Raw genomic sequence first — 14293 nt, forward strand, 5'->3', positions numbered from 1 at the left:
CATATAGGTGCAGATGTCATTTCTACTGTGCTTTTTTGCATCCTTGGGATATATTCCCAGAAGTGGTATTGTGGGGTCATATGGAAGCTCAATTTCTAGTTTTTGAAGGACTGTCCATATCGTTTTCCAGAAAGGCTGGACTAGTGGGCATTCCCACCAACAGTGAAAGAGTGTCCCTTTTCCCCCACATCCACACCAGCACTAATTGCTTTTGTTCTTTTGAATGTGTGCCAGTCTCTGTGGTGTGAGATGATATCTCATTGTTGTTTTGATTTGCATCTCCCTAATGGCTAGTGATGTGGAGCATTTTTTTCATGTGCCTTTTGGCCATTTGTATTTCTTCTTTGAGAAAACTTCTATTCACTTCTTCTCCCCATTTTTTGATGGGGTTGGAGGTTTTTTTTCTTGTGCAATTCTACTAGTGTCTTGTATATCCTGGATATTAATCTATTTTCAGATGGATATTGGGTAAATATTCTTTGCCATTCTGTGGGCTCTTTCTGTATTTTGGTCACTGTTTCTTTTGAAGAGCAGAAGCTTCTTAGTTTGATGTAGTCCCATTTGTTTATGTTTGCTTCCACTCGCATGGTCAGTGCTGTTTCATCCTTAAAGATGTTTTTAGCTTCAATGTCGTGGAGAGTTCTGCCTACATTTTCCTCTCTGTACCTTATGGTGGCATCACCCTCCCCAACTTCAAACTGTACTACAAAGCAGTAGTAATTAAGACAGCATGGTCCTGGGATAGAAACAGACCTGCAGACCAAGGGAACAGAGTTGACCAAATTTATGACCACTTAATCTTTGACAAAGGAGCAAGAAATGTGAAGTGGAACAAGGAAAGCAATTTCAACAAGTGGTGCTCGTTCATTTTTTAGCTACCTGCAAAAAAATGAACTCTGACCTCTGTCTAATGCCAGGCACTAAAGTCAGATCAAAGTGGATTAAAGACCTCAATGCCAAAGAGTGTCTTACACCCAAAGAATTGTCACCTAACTGTGTTCCTAACTGCACCATCTAGCCCTAATTGGGATTGGGCTGGAGCAAAGCACATTGAGAAGGTGATGGGTCAGTAATGCTAAACGTCATGTGATTGGACAATCCTCTTAAGCCACGACCCTTTATAAAATATGTGCGTATTTGGCAATAAAGTGAGCAGCCATGCACTGTTTCCCAGAGTGGTTTCTCTGCGCAACTGTCATCTTTCACCCCATGTCTGCCTGGACCTGGTGCACAGTGTCTGGGCATGTTGGGAAAAGCTGTTCCTCAACAACCCACCAGTAGTGACCCTTTAGTACAGAGCCAAGAGTAAGTAATCCCTGAAGCACACTGGGTATGGCCACACAACCACATCAAACCAACAAAAAGCTAAAGATCTAAGTGGGATAGTTACATAAACAGTGATGTTCCAGTGATGTACATAAAATAAAATTATGTGACAGGAAATAAGCAAAAGCTCGATTTTTAATTTTGACGCGTAAATCGAAACAAGCTTGGGGATTGTTAAAATATCTATTTATGAACAATGACATTACTCTGATGAAGTGAGCAGAGTTGATGTGCTTGACTAATTAATTGAGGTATTTTTCCCTTTTGGTTGAGAAAATAGCAATATCCATATTTGCCACATTGGATGCTAGTTGAAAAATAGAAAAAAATAAAGTTTTTTTGCTGGAGTCTATACCACTTGTCATATTATGAATAGTAAGCAATATTCAAATGTTTAATTTTAAAGTATATCTATTTAAATAAAAACCATAAAGTTATGGTTCTTAAAGATTTTTACATGACACAACAGTTTGTCTAAGCAAAAGTACATGATGGGTTTAAGTGAATTTCTGTGTGAACAAATCTAATGAGATGCAGGAGCCCCCACATCTGCATAAAATTAAAAATCTTTCAAGATGCAAATGCATGCAAAAATATTTAAATTTTGATTAATGATTGGTATCAACTATTACAATGTGATAATAATACAAAAGAAAAATTCTACACTCTGTATAAATAATAGTTATTTTCTATTTATAGTCTAAGTATTCTGATTGATTTCAAGAAGTGTGCTTATTAAATAAAATTCAGATTCTTAAAATCTGAGAAATTTAAAACATTTTAGAACTGAATCATATGCACTGCCTTCTGTAGTTCTGCAATATGACAAGCCCAGAAAAATGATTTTTTTAGTCAGTGAATTATTAATTGTATGAATTGACTGTTTAACCTCTATTGATTTGCATTTCTTACTTAGTGCTCAACTTAGAACAAAAGTTATTTCACAGTAGAAGGGAAGAGATACAAAAGTTAATCCCAGCATAATAGGGAAGATCATTTTACTATTGACTATTACATAGCCTCCCATAAGTAATTTTCAAATATTTTCAGAGACACTTATTTTTAAGACAAAAAATTCTAAATAGGAATAATTACTGTCTAAATTAACCCTTGCATCCTCAAGAACTATAGTAACTCAAGTACATCCAATAAGTACAGTACAAAAGTACAAACAATAAGTCCAGTAACTTATTGTTTCTAATACTTGAATTATAGTGGAATTTTAATTTATAGCTATTATTTACTTTTGTAACATTGAATTAAATACTGATATGGGGATATTATTTAAAATCCTTTTATTGCCAACTATTAACTTAAAAATCCACCACACCATTATTGATGGTATTTTTATATGTATGAAAGCCATGGAGAAGTTGAAATATAATTACCTTTAGTGCAATTCATTAATTATTGTTTACAGAAGTCTATAGATTGTCTGTGCTAGTCCCAATTTTAAATATTTTTTTTGTGTTCACAAGTTACCCAAGTCGCTCAGAAATGCAAAAATCTTGACATGCTTAAGTATATATTAAACTTCCAATATTTTTTCTCTTAAATGCATGGATATAGAATAATTTTTTGACAGACCATATGTCCTGATATTGATTTTAGAAACGATGGTTGCACAAACTGTTCCCAGAAAATATAGAATTGCATTTCCTTTTTCTGTTAAAGAGAATCTGCCTTTGAGTTCTTTAGTTTACTTTAGTAGAAAAAAAATTTTTAAGCAGGTTATCTTGTGAATTTCAAAATAATTTGTTATGTCAGGTCCTTGATGTCAAGCTTAAGTCTACAAGCTATAGTCTCCCTAGCGTTCTAAGGATCCTGGGCTGAACTTTTATATCCTCTTGGAAGTAAAGTTACAAATGAATTTTCCCAGATTAAGCAGATCTCCTGCTTACATAATTGTAAATAATGAACCTTAATATAACTGATAGTTATGTTTCCAAGTGGTTATTAACACAGCAAGCATTATGTGTTCATGTTGAGATTAATTTTGCTAACTGAATCCAAACACAGTACAGGATGTAAGTTTAGAAAATGGAAAAATGTTCTAGGTAAATTACTCTAAGCCAGGCAGGGAGGCATAGAGACATCACAATTTTAAGAAAGCTACTTCAAAGGTCGATCATATTCACTTTTTCTTCACTGTAGATCAGAAATAATTATCCATGATGAGAGCAAGGTCTTTGGTAAGTTTCATAGGAAAAAAGACATGCCTGAATAATCTTGGGACTCTAGGAAGCTGTGGGAAATGTAGGAATACAGAGTCCTCAAAAATGATATAAATATGAAAAATAAATCTTTAAGGACATAGATAAAAAATGATTCACACTTTGGAATAGCCTTTATACCTGTCCCTGCTTAGATAGCATCTTCTGACTTGGCTACACTTTGAATTGGCCAAGCTGTCAACAAATAAACTGCAAACTTTCAAATGTTTACTCATGGTTCTGTCAAATTTCTTTTTCATCAGTGGCTGGAGAAATAGTACAGCGGGTAGGAGGGTGTTTGCCTTGCATGCAGCTGACCTGGGTTCGATTCCCAGAATCCCATATGGTCCCCCGAGCACCGCCAGGAGTAATTCCTGAGTGCATGAACCAGGAGTAACTCCTGCGCATCGCGGGGTGTGACCCAAAAAGCAAAAAAAAAAAAAAAAAAAAAAAAAGAAACGCTACATTTTTTCTTCACCATTTTTCATTGCACAATTTTAGAAATCGTTTTGTCAACACCACTTTTCTTATTTACCTTATTCATTTATTCCTTCCTTGAAACAGTGTTTTGTGACTACAGTTATTTGTCATTTAATTTTATCTTGCATTGTGAACATTTATTTGTATATTTCTCTAGTTATGCTTTAGATAGTCACTGTCACTTTGGTTGCCTACCTTAACGTAAGGCAAATGGAAATAATTTTTTGGTTCTTATTTAAAAGAATAGAAGCTGAACTCACTTATATACACACTTATATACTTATATACTCACTTATATACACAATACCCTCTTATATGCAAGCATTTTTTTCAGGTCTTAAGTACCTAAACCTCCTGGACTTACAATTATTCATATTTTATCTTACTTGTGGGCATGATTTAGGGCAAGGTCGGGTTTCCTCATTCTGAGATAACAAGTAACAAGCTTTGTCTCGATGAAACTTGCGACACTTGCGATGTCTTCAGCAGGTGCTTCAAATGGTTTTCCCAGAGCTGCTCCTTTGCTGCAAAGCTATAAAAAGAGAATACTTAAAATTGATAAAAGTAAAAGTTCTAACAATATTTACTGATCAATACAATTGGTCTTTAGAATACTTACAGAAACATACTTTTGTAAACTACAAGTAAAATGCTAATATTTTGATTACAAATTTAAAAAATTGTTCTCGTTCACTATTAACTAGCTATCATATAAAATGTGTAACACATTTTATTGTAAAATGCTTCCTGTAAGATATTTTAAACGTAGAGTGTATTTTAAAGAGCTTCCATTTGCTAAGAATGTGTTTGAAAAATAAAGCACACAATAAGCAAAGATATTAACAGAAAACTAGGTATAAATCACATTAAATACCAGTGCTTTTATGAAACCCAGCTGAGCAATGATCTAGCATGCTATCAAGTTTGATTTAATATGATAAGGGGTATCGGAAGTAAACTCCTAGGAGCCATTAACATGATTGGTGATTAATTTGAGTCTGAATCATATTCTCTAGGATGTTATTGAAAGAAAAGAAGTGAAAATTTATTAGAATTTATTGGCAGAGGCCACAGTAGGAGAAAAACATGGCAGGAATATGGAATTCTTAATAAAAATTCCAGGAAGTCAATGGTTTCTGGGCACCACAGATAAACTGTAGAGGAAGAAAATAGTATTTTTAAGAGAACCCCCAAACACTAAAGAGTGTCACTAACAGGACAAGGGTAGAAAGGAGTTTTTCCCTTTGGTTTTTTCTACTGTTTCTTGGCTAAGAAAGATCGGGGAAAGAGAAAAAAATGTCTTTTGTTTAATGACTTTAATCAGGTTATTTGTTTCCTTGCTCTCTGATTCTAGAGGAAATATCCTTACCAACTAGAGTAATATTTGGAATTAATGTCTACTTATATATAATTTTTTAATATTTTGAATTCTATTTCTTTAAAAGATCTATTTTATCTCCTCCCACCCATCAGTGCCTGCATCTCTGGTCTCAGAGAGCTGAGAAAACCCACTCCCTTGCCCTTATAGACATGCAATACTGATGCTTGTTCCACATGAAACGTCCAGTTCTTCAATCTCATTAACAAAAAGGGCTTGTAGGTTCTGATATCTGTCTTTGAATACCTTCATAAGAACTCCCATTGGTAAGAGGGAGTAACTCGATATTCACCTAGGTGGCTGGCCACTGAAACATCATCTTAGGGCACATAAATTTTTAGAATATCATATAATAAGAAATAGCCCCTTACTGAAAAATAACAAATTTGGATTTGATCAAAGATAATTCGACTTAGAGTCCAAATAGTAGTACTCACAATCTTTAAATACAATGGGGAAACACAGGAATTCAACTGCTCTGGCAGACAGGGACAAAAGTCCTGGAAAATCACTGAGCTCAAATAATGTGTCAAGCTTCACTGAGGAGGACTTCAAATAAACACTCCATTAAATGACCATAAAATTAATTCAATCACTGGAAGAAAATTCGATCAAAGGTGTACTGCTCCAGGGTATCAAAAGAGTTCATACAATGGAATTGAGTGAATTAAACACTCAGTAGCAAGTTATACAAGAGAACATAACATGTTGCTCTCTAATAGCCAAAATCTGGAAAAAACCCTAGTGCGCAAGAACAGATGACTGGTTAAAGAAACTTTGGTACATCTATACAATCGAGTACTATGCAGCTGTTAGAAAAGATGAAGTCATGAAATTTACATACAAGTGGTACTACATGGAAAATAACATGCTAAGTGGAATGAGTCAGAAAGAGAGGGATAGACATAGAAAGATTGCATTCATCTGGGGAATATAAAGTAACATAATAGGAGACTAACAACCAAGAATAGCCGAGACAAGTACCAGGAGGTTCACTCTATGGCTTGGAGGTCAGCCGCACATGCTAGGGGAAAAGGCAGCTCAGATAGAGAAGGGAGCACTCAGTAAAGGGTATTGGGAGGATCCTCCCAGGATGAGAGATGCATGCTGAAAGTAGACTATGACCAAACATGATTGCCACTCAATGCCTCTTTTGCAAACCACAGAACCCAAAAAGAGAGAGAGAACAAAAGGGAATGCCCTGCCACAGGGGGGGGGGTGGGATGGGGGGTGGGAGGGATGCTGAGAGCATTGGAGGTGGGGAATGGGCACTGGTGGAAGGATTGGTAAGCAATTATTGTATAACTGAAACACAAGCACAAAAATTTGTAAGCCTACAACTGTACCTCATGGTGTTTCACTAGTAAATATTAAAAAAATAAAATGAAATTATAAAATACTTAATCTAATAATATATAATATAATAATAAATTACTTGATATTTCAATGAGAAACATTTGAAGTAAGATAATATTTAATGCTAAATATTTATTTTAAAGGAAAACTTAATTTTTTTGAAAGTAACACGGACAAATTGATATGTAATATTTAAGAGAAATTGAACTGAAAACCACTTATACCTTGTTTGGTAAGAAACATATTACTGTTATATTCCAGCAGTAAATTAGAACAAGTTCAAATAGTAATATATATATTATATATACATTACATTATATATATACATTATATATATTGCAATACTAAAATATTACATTTATTCCATAACTTCTGAAATGATTATTTTTTTTGTTTGTTTGATTTTGGCCACACGCAGAACTGCAGGATTACTCTTGACTCTGCACTCAGATATTACTCCTGACAGGCTTGGGAACCATATGGAACACCAGGGATCGAACCCAGGTCAGCTGTGTGGGAGGCAAACACCTTACCCATTGTACTATTGCACATAAGAACTTGTGGCAAAAAAGAAACTTCAAGGTTTATTTAAAAACAGATAAAAATAGTTATGAAGCCCAATACACGCATATAGCCTTTACTAAACATTGCATTTATGGGTCCTATTCTTAAAAGTGTGACCACAATTTTTTAAGTTTGTGTAATCACTAGCAAATTTGATGATGCCAATGGAATCCCTCGTGCTAAAATATCAGGTGATGAACATTCATTCACTCACTCCAGGAATATAAATTAAGTAATCCCTGAATATCTAGAGATCTAGGAAAGAAAACTACATTATGAGAACTATCAGTATCCTTGTTTATCTCCAAAATTAATATTAAACACGCATACACATATATGTATATATGTGCATAATACATAAATATTTATATTCAAATAAATACTTTTAAAGGTCTTTGAAATAATTTATTTGAAAAAGGTATAAAATAATAAACACTGTAAAATTTCAATTAGTATTTGGCATACTTATTTCTATAATTTTTAAGTTATTGTTTTGTTTTTTCAGCCACACCCATAGTGTTCAGGGCTTACTTCTGGCACAGTGCTCGGAGGTCACGCTTGGCATTGCTCAGAGGTCACTCTTGGCATTTCTTAGGACCACAGGAAGTGCTGGATATCAAACTGGGATCATGTGCATGCAAGGAAAGTACATTAATTCTTATTGTAGTTTTCTGTCCCCACGTCCAAATATTGTATCGCAGTAAAATATATTTGTATATGATTTATGCATTCCACATTCACAGGCTCTGCTTTGTTTATGTTTTAAATTAACATAGAATATATTAGTATATTGATGTAGAAATTAAAGTTAGGCATTTAAATACCCTTTTCTTGAAAGTAATAGAGATAGTAGGGGAAAACTCGGCAAAGGTATTTCATCTTTACACACTATAATCCAATGGGATATAAAAGACATACACATGAAACATTTCATCCAATGACTATTCTCAAAGAATCATAGAAAAGTTATGGATATAAATCATACCATGGACCATAAAACAAACCTCAAAAAATAAGAAAATGAAATCATTCAATGTATCACTGTCACTGTCACTGTCCTCCCGTGGTTCATTGATTTCCTTGAGCGGGCCCAGTAACATTGTGAGACTTGTTGTTACTGTGTTTGGCATATCAAATACTTCACGGGGAGCTGGCCAGGCTTTGCCTTGCGGGTGAGATACTCTCGGTAGCTTGCCAGCCTCCTCGAGAGGGGCGGAGGAATTGAACCCGAGTTGTCCCAGTTGGCCCCTTGCAAGGCAAATGCCCTACCGACTGTGCTATCACTCCATTCAATGTATATTATCTTTAATATAATGAAATCAAAACTAAAGATTAAAAAATAACCCCAAGTAATTCTAGTTGAAAATGGATAAAAGACAAGAATAGCTACTTCATTGAAGAACACATGCAGTGGCACATAGATACACAAAGACATGCCCATCATCAAGATCTCTTAATGTTGACATCTAAAATTACTCATTAGATAAAGGCAAATCAATTCTATCAGCTGATATTACTACACAACTGGACTGGAGCGATAGCACAGTGGGTAGGGCGTTTGCTTTGCACGCAGACAACATGGCCGACCCGAGTTCAATTCCTGCGCCCCTCTCGGAGAGCCCGGCAAGATACTGGGAGGATCTCTCCAGCATGGCAAAGCCTGGCAAGCTCCCCGTGACACATTCTATGTGCCAAACACAGTAACAATTGTCACAATGGAGATGTTACTGGGCCCACTTGAGCAAATCGATGAACAACGAGAGGACAGTGACAGTGACTATACAACTACCAGTATGGCAAAAATAAAAAATAGTGAAAACATCAAATCTAAGAATTATGAGCAATTAGATCATTCATACATTGCTTATGTAAAATGGCATTTCCAGTGAAAGAAACAATATAGCAATTTTATACGATACTATATATTGAACTATTATAGAGCTCAACAATTATACCTCTAAGTACTTATGCCAGATAAAGGAGAACTTTTGTTCATACAAAAGTTTTTGTAGCAATTTAGTTAATTCTAGTCCCAAACTGGAAAGATAATTTTATTTTTATTTTTTAAATTATTATGCTTTTTGAAGGATCACGACTGGCTATCCTCAGGGGTTACTCCTGGCACTGCACTCAGGAATTGCTCCTGGAAGTGCTCAGAGACCATATGGGATGCCAGGTATTAAACCCGGGTTGGCAGCATGCAAGGCTAATTCTCTACCCACTGTACTATCACTCTGGGCCCCGAGAAAGATAATTCTAATTGATGAATGATTTTAAAAGCTGTGTTATATGTATACTATGAAATGTTACTAAGGAATAAGAATAAATATAAAATCAGGCAGTCAAAGATGGCAAAGAAATCGATACTTCTCTATTCTACCCTGTGGTCACATTGAATCTATACCAAATACAGATTACACAGAAACTAACCTGTTATTTGAATTTATATATCTTCCACAGCAAATGATAAAGGGACAGCAACAGGTGGAGAAAGAGAGAGAGAGAGAGAGAGAGAGAGAGAGAAAGACAGAGAGAGAGAGAGAGAGAGAGAGAGAGAGCCCCTAGGAACACCCAATAAAGCTACCTTACTGCAGAGGTCATGGAAGAAATTAGAATGAGATCTGTATGGTAAGGAGCCTTTCCTGGGAAGAAGAGAGATTTGCATTAACAATCAATACCGGATTGATATGTTTCTGTATAGTGGTTAACAAAAACTCTGGGACCTCTGCATTGGTTCCAGCAAAGGAAGAGCACTGCGAAGAAGAGGAAAATAAACATTAAGGAAGCATCTTTTAGTAAGCCTGTGAGTGACCATATGATAGTGACAACAGTATTAATAGCTCCCAAACCATGTTGAAGAATCTTGGATACTATACATGCAGCTTTTGACAGGAAGTATTATTTGGTCCAAAATCAGCATGGCAGCTACCTTAGGAACTTCTTACAACCCTTTTTTTACAGAACAATATGAACCATCTTAGAATTCTCCCTCCAGATTATGAGATCCTGATGGACAAGTCACCCATGAGACCCACACACATCCTAGGGAAGTAGCCAAGTTGACTAAGTTTGAGAGACAATGATAACAAGGGTCCCCCCACAGCACAAAAGTAGCTAGCTCTTTTCTAGCAAGCAAAGCAGGGTTCTACTGCCAGTGAGCATAATACAAATTCCCAAAGTCTAGCTAGTAGTTAAGAGGGCTTCATTGCTGTTATATTACCCCGCTGACCCACAGCTTAACAAATGCCACTCACTGCCACATCATTATAAAGCATTCGGTTCCTGACAGTGCCGGTGGACTGGTGATCCCAGTTCCAAGGGAAGCTTCCACAACAATAACCCACTTAAATTACAATTCAGCGCTCAATAGGTCTATTACACCTGATTCCTCTGTTCCTTGTACTCCATCCCCTAGTAAGACAATTACACTTGTGGCTCCAAGGTGTACTTAAAACAGAGGGAACGATAAAAATCCCTATCATTCCCCGAGCATAGTTCTGCGGGCTTCTCAGGTCTTAATTTCCTATAATGACAGATGGGACAATTAAAAATTTTGGGCAGAGTTGTTGTGATAGCTGAAAAGAATTAATATTGCTTTCCCAAAAATACTAGCCCTTTCTCCATCATGGATCATCCGGATTTGGGGGAATCCAGTTGAATACAAATTTTCCAACTCTTAGCATCTGCTTGTCCAGCTCCCGCCTACAAAAAAATTTGCTGATATCAGAAGCAGACTGCAATTGAGGGGTTAGCTGGAGTCTGATGCTTCTGGGATAGTTTGACCAGAGAAATTTATTTTGAGCAGGCAGTTATTACAAATCTCTTGTTCTTTCCTCAAGCAGGTACACTAACCAGGAAGATTTGTGCCATTAATACACCACTGACAGCAACCTCTGCACTTCCAGTTTCCCTAGTCCTAGTCCAGTAAGCTGGGTTCTTGAACCACCACTCTTCACTGGCTTTTCTCTCATTCTGCTTACGATCAGGATTCAAACCATTCAAAGTCTATTCCTCCCAGAATCCAAGGCCAATGTCTTGTGTTAATACTCAGTGGCCTTCCATTTTAACATATGGATCACATTAGAGCTCCAAGAAGATTCATCAACACATACATAGATATAATATAGAGGACCAAATATAATGAGGAAGCATAAAAATTCATCCTGTCTGATAAACACAGACAAAACTGCAGAATTTAAAAATACCTAATGCTAGGAAACCAGGTACATTACCTGAAGAAACGTTCAGAAAGACGATAATAAAGATGCTCATTGAAGTTAGAGGTATCATAAATGAAAATAAATAAGAACATCAACAAGTCAGAAAGAGAATAATAATGATGCTCATTGAAATTAGAGGTACCAGGAATGAAAATAAGAATCTCAACAAAGAGTAAAAGGGATAAAGTTTTTAAACAAGAAATAGACAAATAATGCTGTAGTTGTACTTAAAATTAGGTGACTAAAGGTACTCATCAGTGGACTAAGTTAAAAGCCAAAAACAGAGCTGACAAAGTAATTAAAAGCATCCAAGAAGACAAAAGAAAATACTTATTAAATAATAAAAATAGCATAACAGACTACGGGAGAAGAGCAAGAACAATATCTGCATCAGAGGAATTCCAGAAGAAGGGAAACGTATGTGAAATTTTATTTGAGGAAGTAATAGTCCAGAACTTCCCCTAAACTCGGAAAACAAATAGATTTTCAGATACAGGAAGCTCAACGAGTACCAATAAAATAAATCCAAATATAATGCGACAAAAAACCCTGTATAATTAAAATTGTAAAAATATTAAAGAAATAGTTCTAAAACTGCAAGAGAAAATAGTCATTTGAAGACCCACATACTCATGAAACAGTGGTTTTCTCATCAGATAAACTATACGCCAGAAGGGCAAGATATATCAAAACTCCTAAATGAAAAATACCTTTAACCATGAAAATTCTACAGAACTTGGTTATCTCCCAGAGTTGAATTAATTATAGAGAACTTAACAGCAAACAGTTAAAGAAGTCTACATCTGCTAAACTAGCCTTCTATGAGCACTAACGATATTTCTGTAGAATGAAAGGAAAAACCTATTCAGAAGTATTAAAATGCCCCTCAAACAAAGTTAACATTGAGGCACAAGGAACTTCAAGTGCTAAGAAGCAGCATTGGTCTATACTGCCAAGTCTTAGTAGTGATTAGGAACAACACAAACTTGGTCTCAGAGGTTCTATGGAGAATCAGGAATATAAATTGCAGATACCCAGATCTACAAAAGGTCACACCACAATAGCACACATCACACAGTTAAAAAAGGGAGAATCCCACCTACATTAATGGAGGAAGCAAAAGTTCAAAAAGATCCACTGGCACGCAGAGCTCTTAGACAAAGAACTGAGAGTGACAGTGTTAAGGATGTTCTCCAAATTGAGGATGCAAAAGAAGAGACCTCTAGCAAGAGAAAGAGAACCTATGAGAGGGTATGAGAATCAGAAGAGAACATATGAGAAGACATGAACATAAGAGAGAGACATATGAAAGACAACATATGAAAGAGAACCTATGACAGAGTATGAGATTTTTGCAATCAGATGTCACAGAACTGACGAGTATAGTAGGTGAACTAAATTGTGTGAGTTTAGTAGCAGAATGACGGAAGCAGTGAAATAAATCTTAGTTCTTAAAGATAAGGTATATAAAACCATAAATAAATAACAGAAGGAGGAAAAAAGGATGAAGAGAAATGAATAAAACATCAGGACTATATGTAGCAGCTTCAAGAGAAATAACATCTGAATTGTAGGAATTCCAGAAAGAGAAAATTATAGTTGAGGACATAGGGGGAAGAATTATAGTTGAGAATTTCCCCAATATGAGGACTGAGTAATACACTAAGACTCAAGAACTTGGATCTCAGAAAGTTCCAAATGAAAACAAAAATAGAAGAACACTAAGACACAATGGAATTTAAATGACAAACGACAGTATCAGAGAGCTAATTCAGTAAGAAAGCTTCTTTTCTTGCACATGGTTGATCCTGATTTGATCCCTGGCACAATATATGGTTCTCCAAGCATCATCAGGAATAATCTCAGAAGAATGAGCCAGAAATAAGCCTGAAAACTGCTGGGAATAACCGTGGATACCTCTACCTAAAAATATTTAAGTGGCAAAAACCAGAGGCAGAACTTTAGAGCAGCAAAATCAAGGAATAAAGATTACATATAATTGAAACCCCAGAAGACACTGAGCTTATCTATCATATGAACCTCTAGAGTCTAGAAGAGAACGTATGACATTGGCAACATACTGGATGGAATAAACACCCAAACAGGAATACGTTTCCTAGGTACTTTGTTATTCAAGTTCAAGGAATGGCATAAAGCTTCACAAACATCAGTTAAAAAGAAGTTCCTGGCAAGTTTGCTCTATGGCTTGGAGGCCAGCCACACATGCTAGGGGAAAAGGCAGCTCAGATAGAGAAGGGAGCACCAAATAAAGGGTGTTTGGAGGATCCTCCCAGGATGGGAGATGCATGTTGAAAGTAGACTATGGACCGAAAATGATTGCCACTCAATGCCTCTCTTGCAAACCACAACACCCAAAAGGAGAGAGAGAACAAAAGGGAATGCCCTGCCACAGAAGCAGGGTGAGATGGGGGGATGGGGAGTGGGAGGGATACTGGGATCCATGGTGGTGGGAAATGGGCACTGGTGGAGGGATGGGTATTTGATCATTGTATGTATAATTGAAACCCAAGCACAAAAATTTGTAAGTCTACAACTGTACCTCATGGTGTCTCACTAATAAAAAATTTAAAAAAAGAAGTTCCTGGCAATAAATTGAACTGTCAAAAGGACTAATCTTTAAAGACAAAGAAGGTAATGAAATACAAATAACATAAAATGGGGAAAGGGAGGAGTAGAATACGAGTCTTGTAAAATATACTTAGGTTATTTGCTTTGAACATGGGGAATATACACCC

The 14293-nt window shown here is 36.1% G+C and overlaps 1 protein-coding gene across 1 annotated transcript in view; it reads right to left on the minus strand.

The window, feature by feature from the left end:
- Positions 1 to 14293, minus strand: part of SPATA16 (spermatogenesis associated 16) — a 349005-nt gene that overhangs the window by 259473 nt on the left and 75239 nt on the right. Inside the window, exon 2 of the mRNA XM_056110646.1 lies at positions 4406 to 4551. Within this exon, the coding sequence (XP_055966621.1) occupies positions 4406 to 4551 (146 nt within the window). The remainder of the gene's footprint in view (positions 1 to 4405; positions 4552 to 14293) is intronic.

The sequence above is a fragment of the Sorex fumeus genome, unplaced genomic scaffold, assembly GCF_029834395.1.
Source record: "Sorex fumeus unplaced genomic scaffold, SorFum_2.1 ptg000010l, whole genome shotgun sequence".
Classification (NCBI taxonomy): Eukaryota; Metazoa; Chordata; class Mammalia; order Eulipotyphla; family Soricidae; genus Sorex; species Sorex fumeus.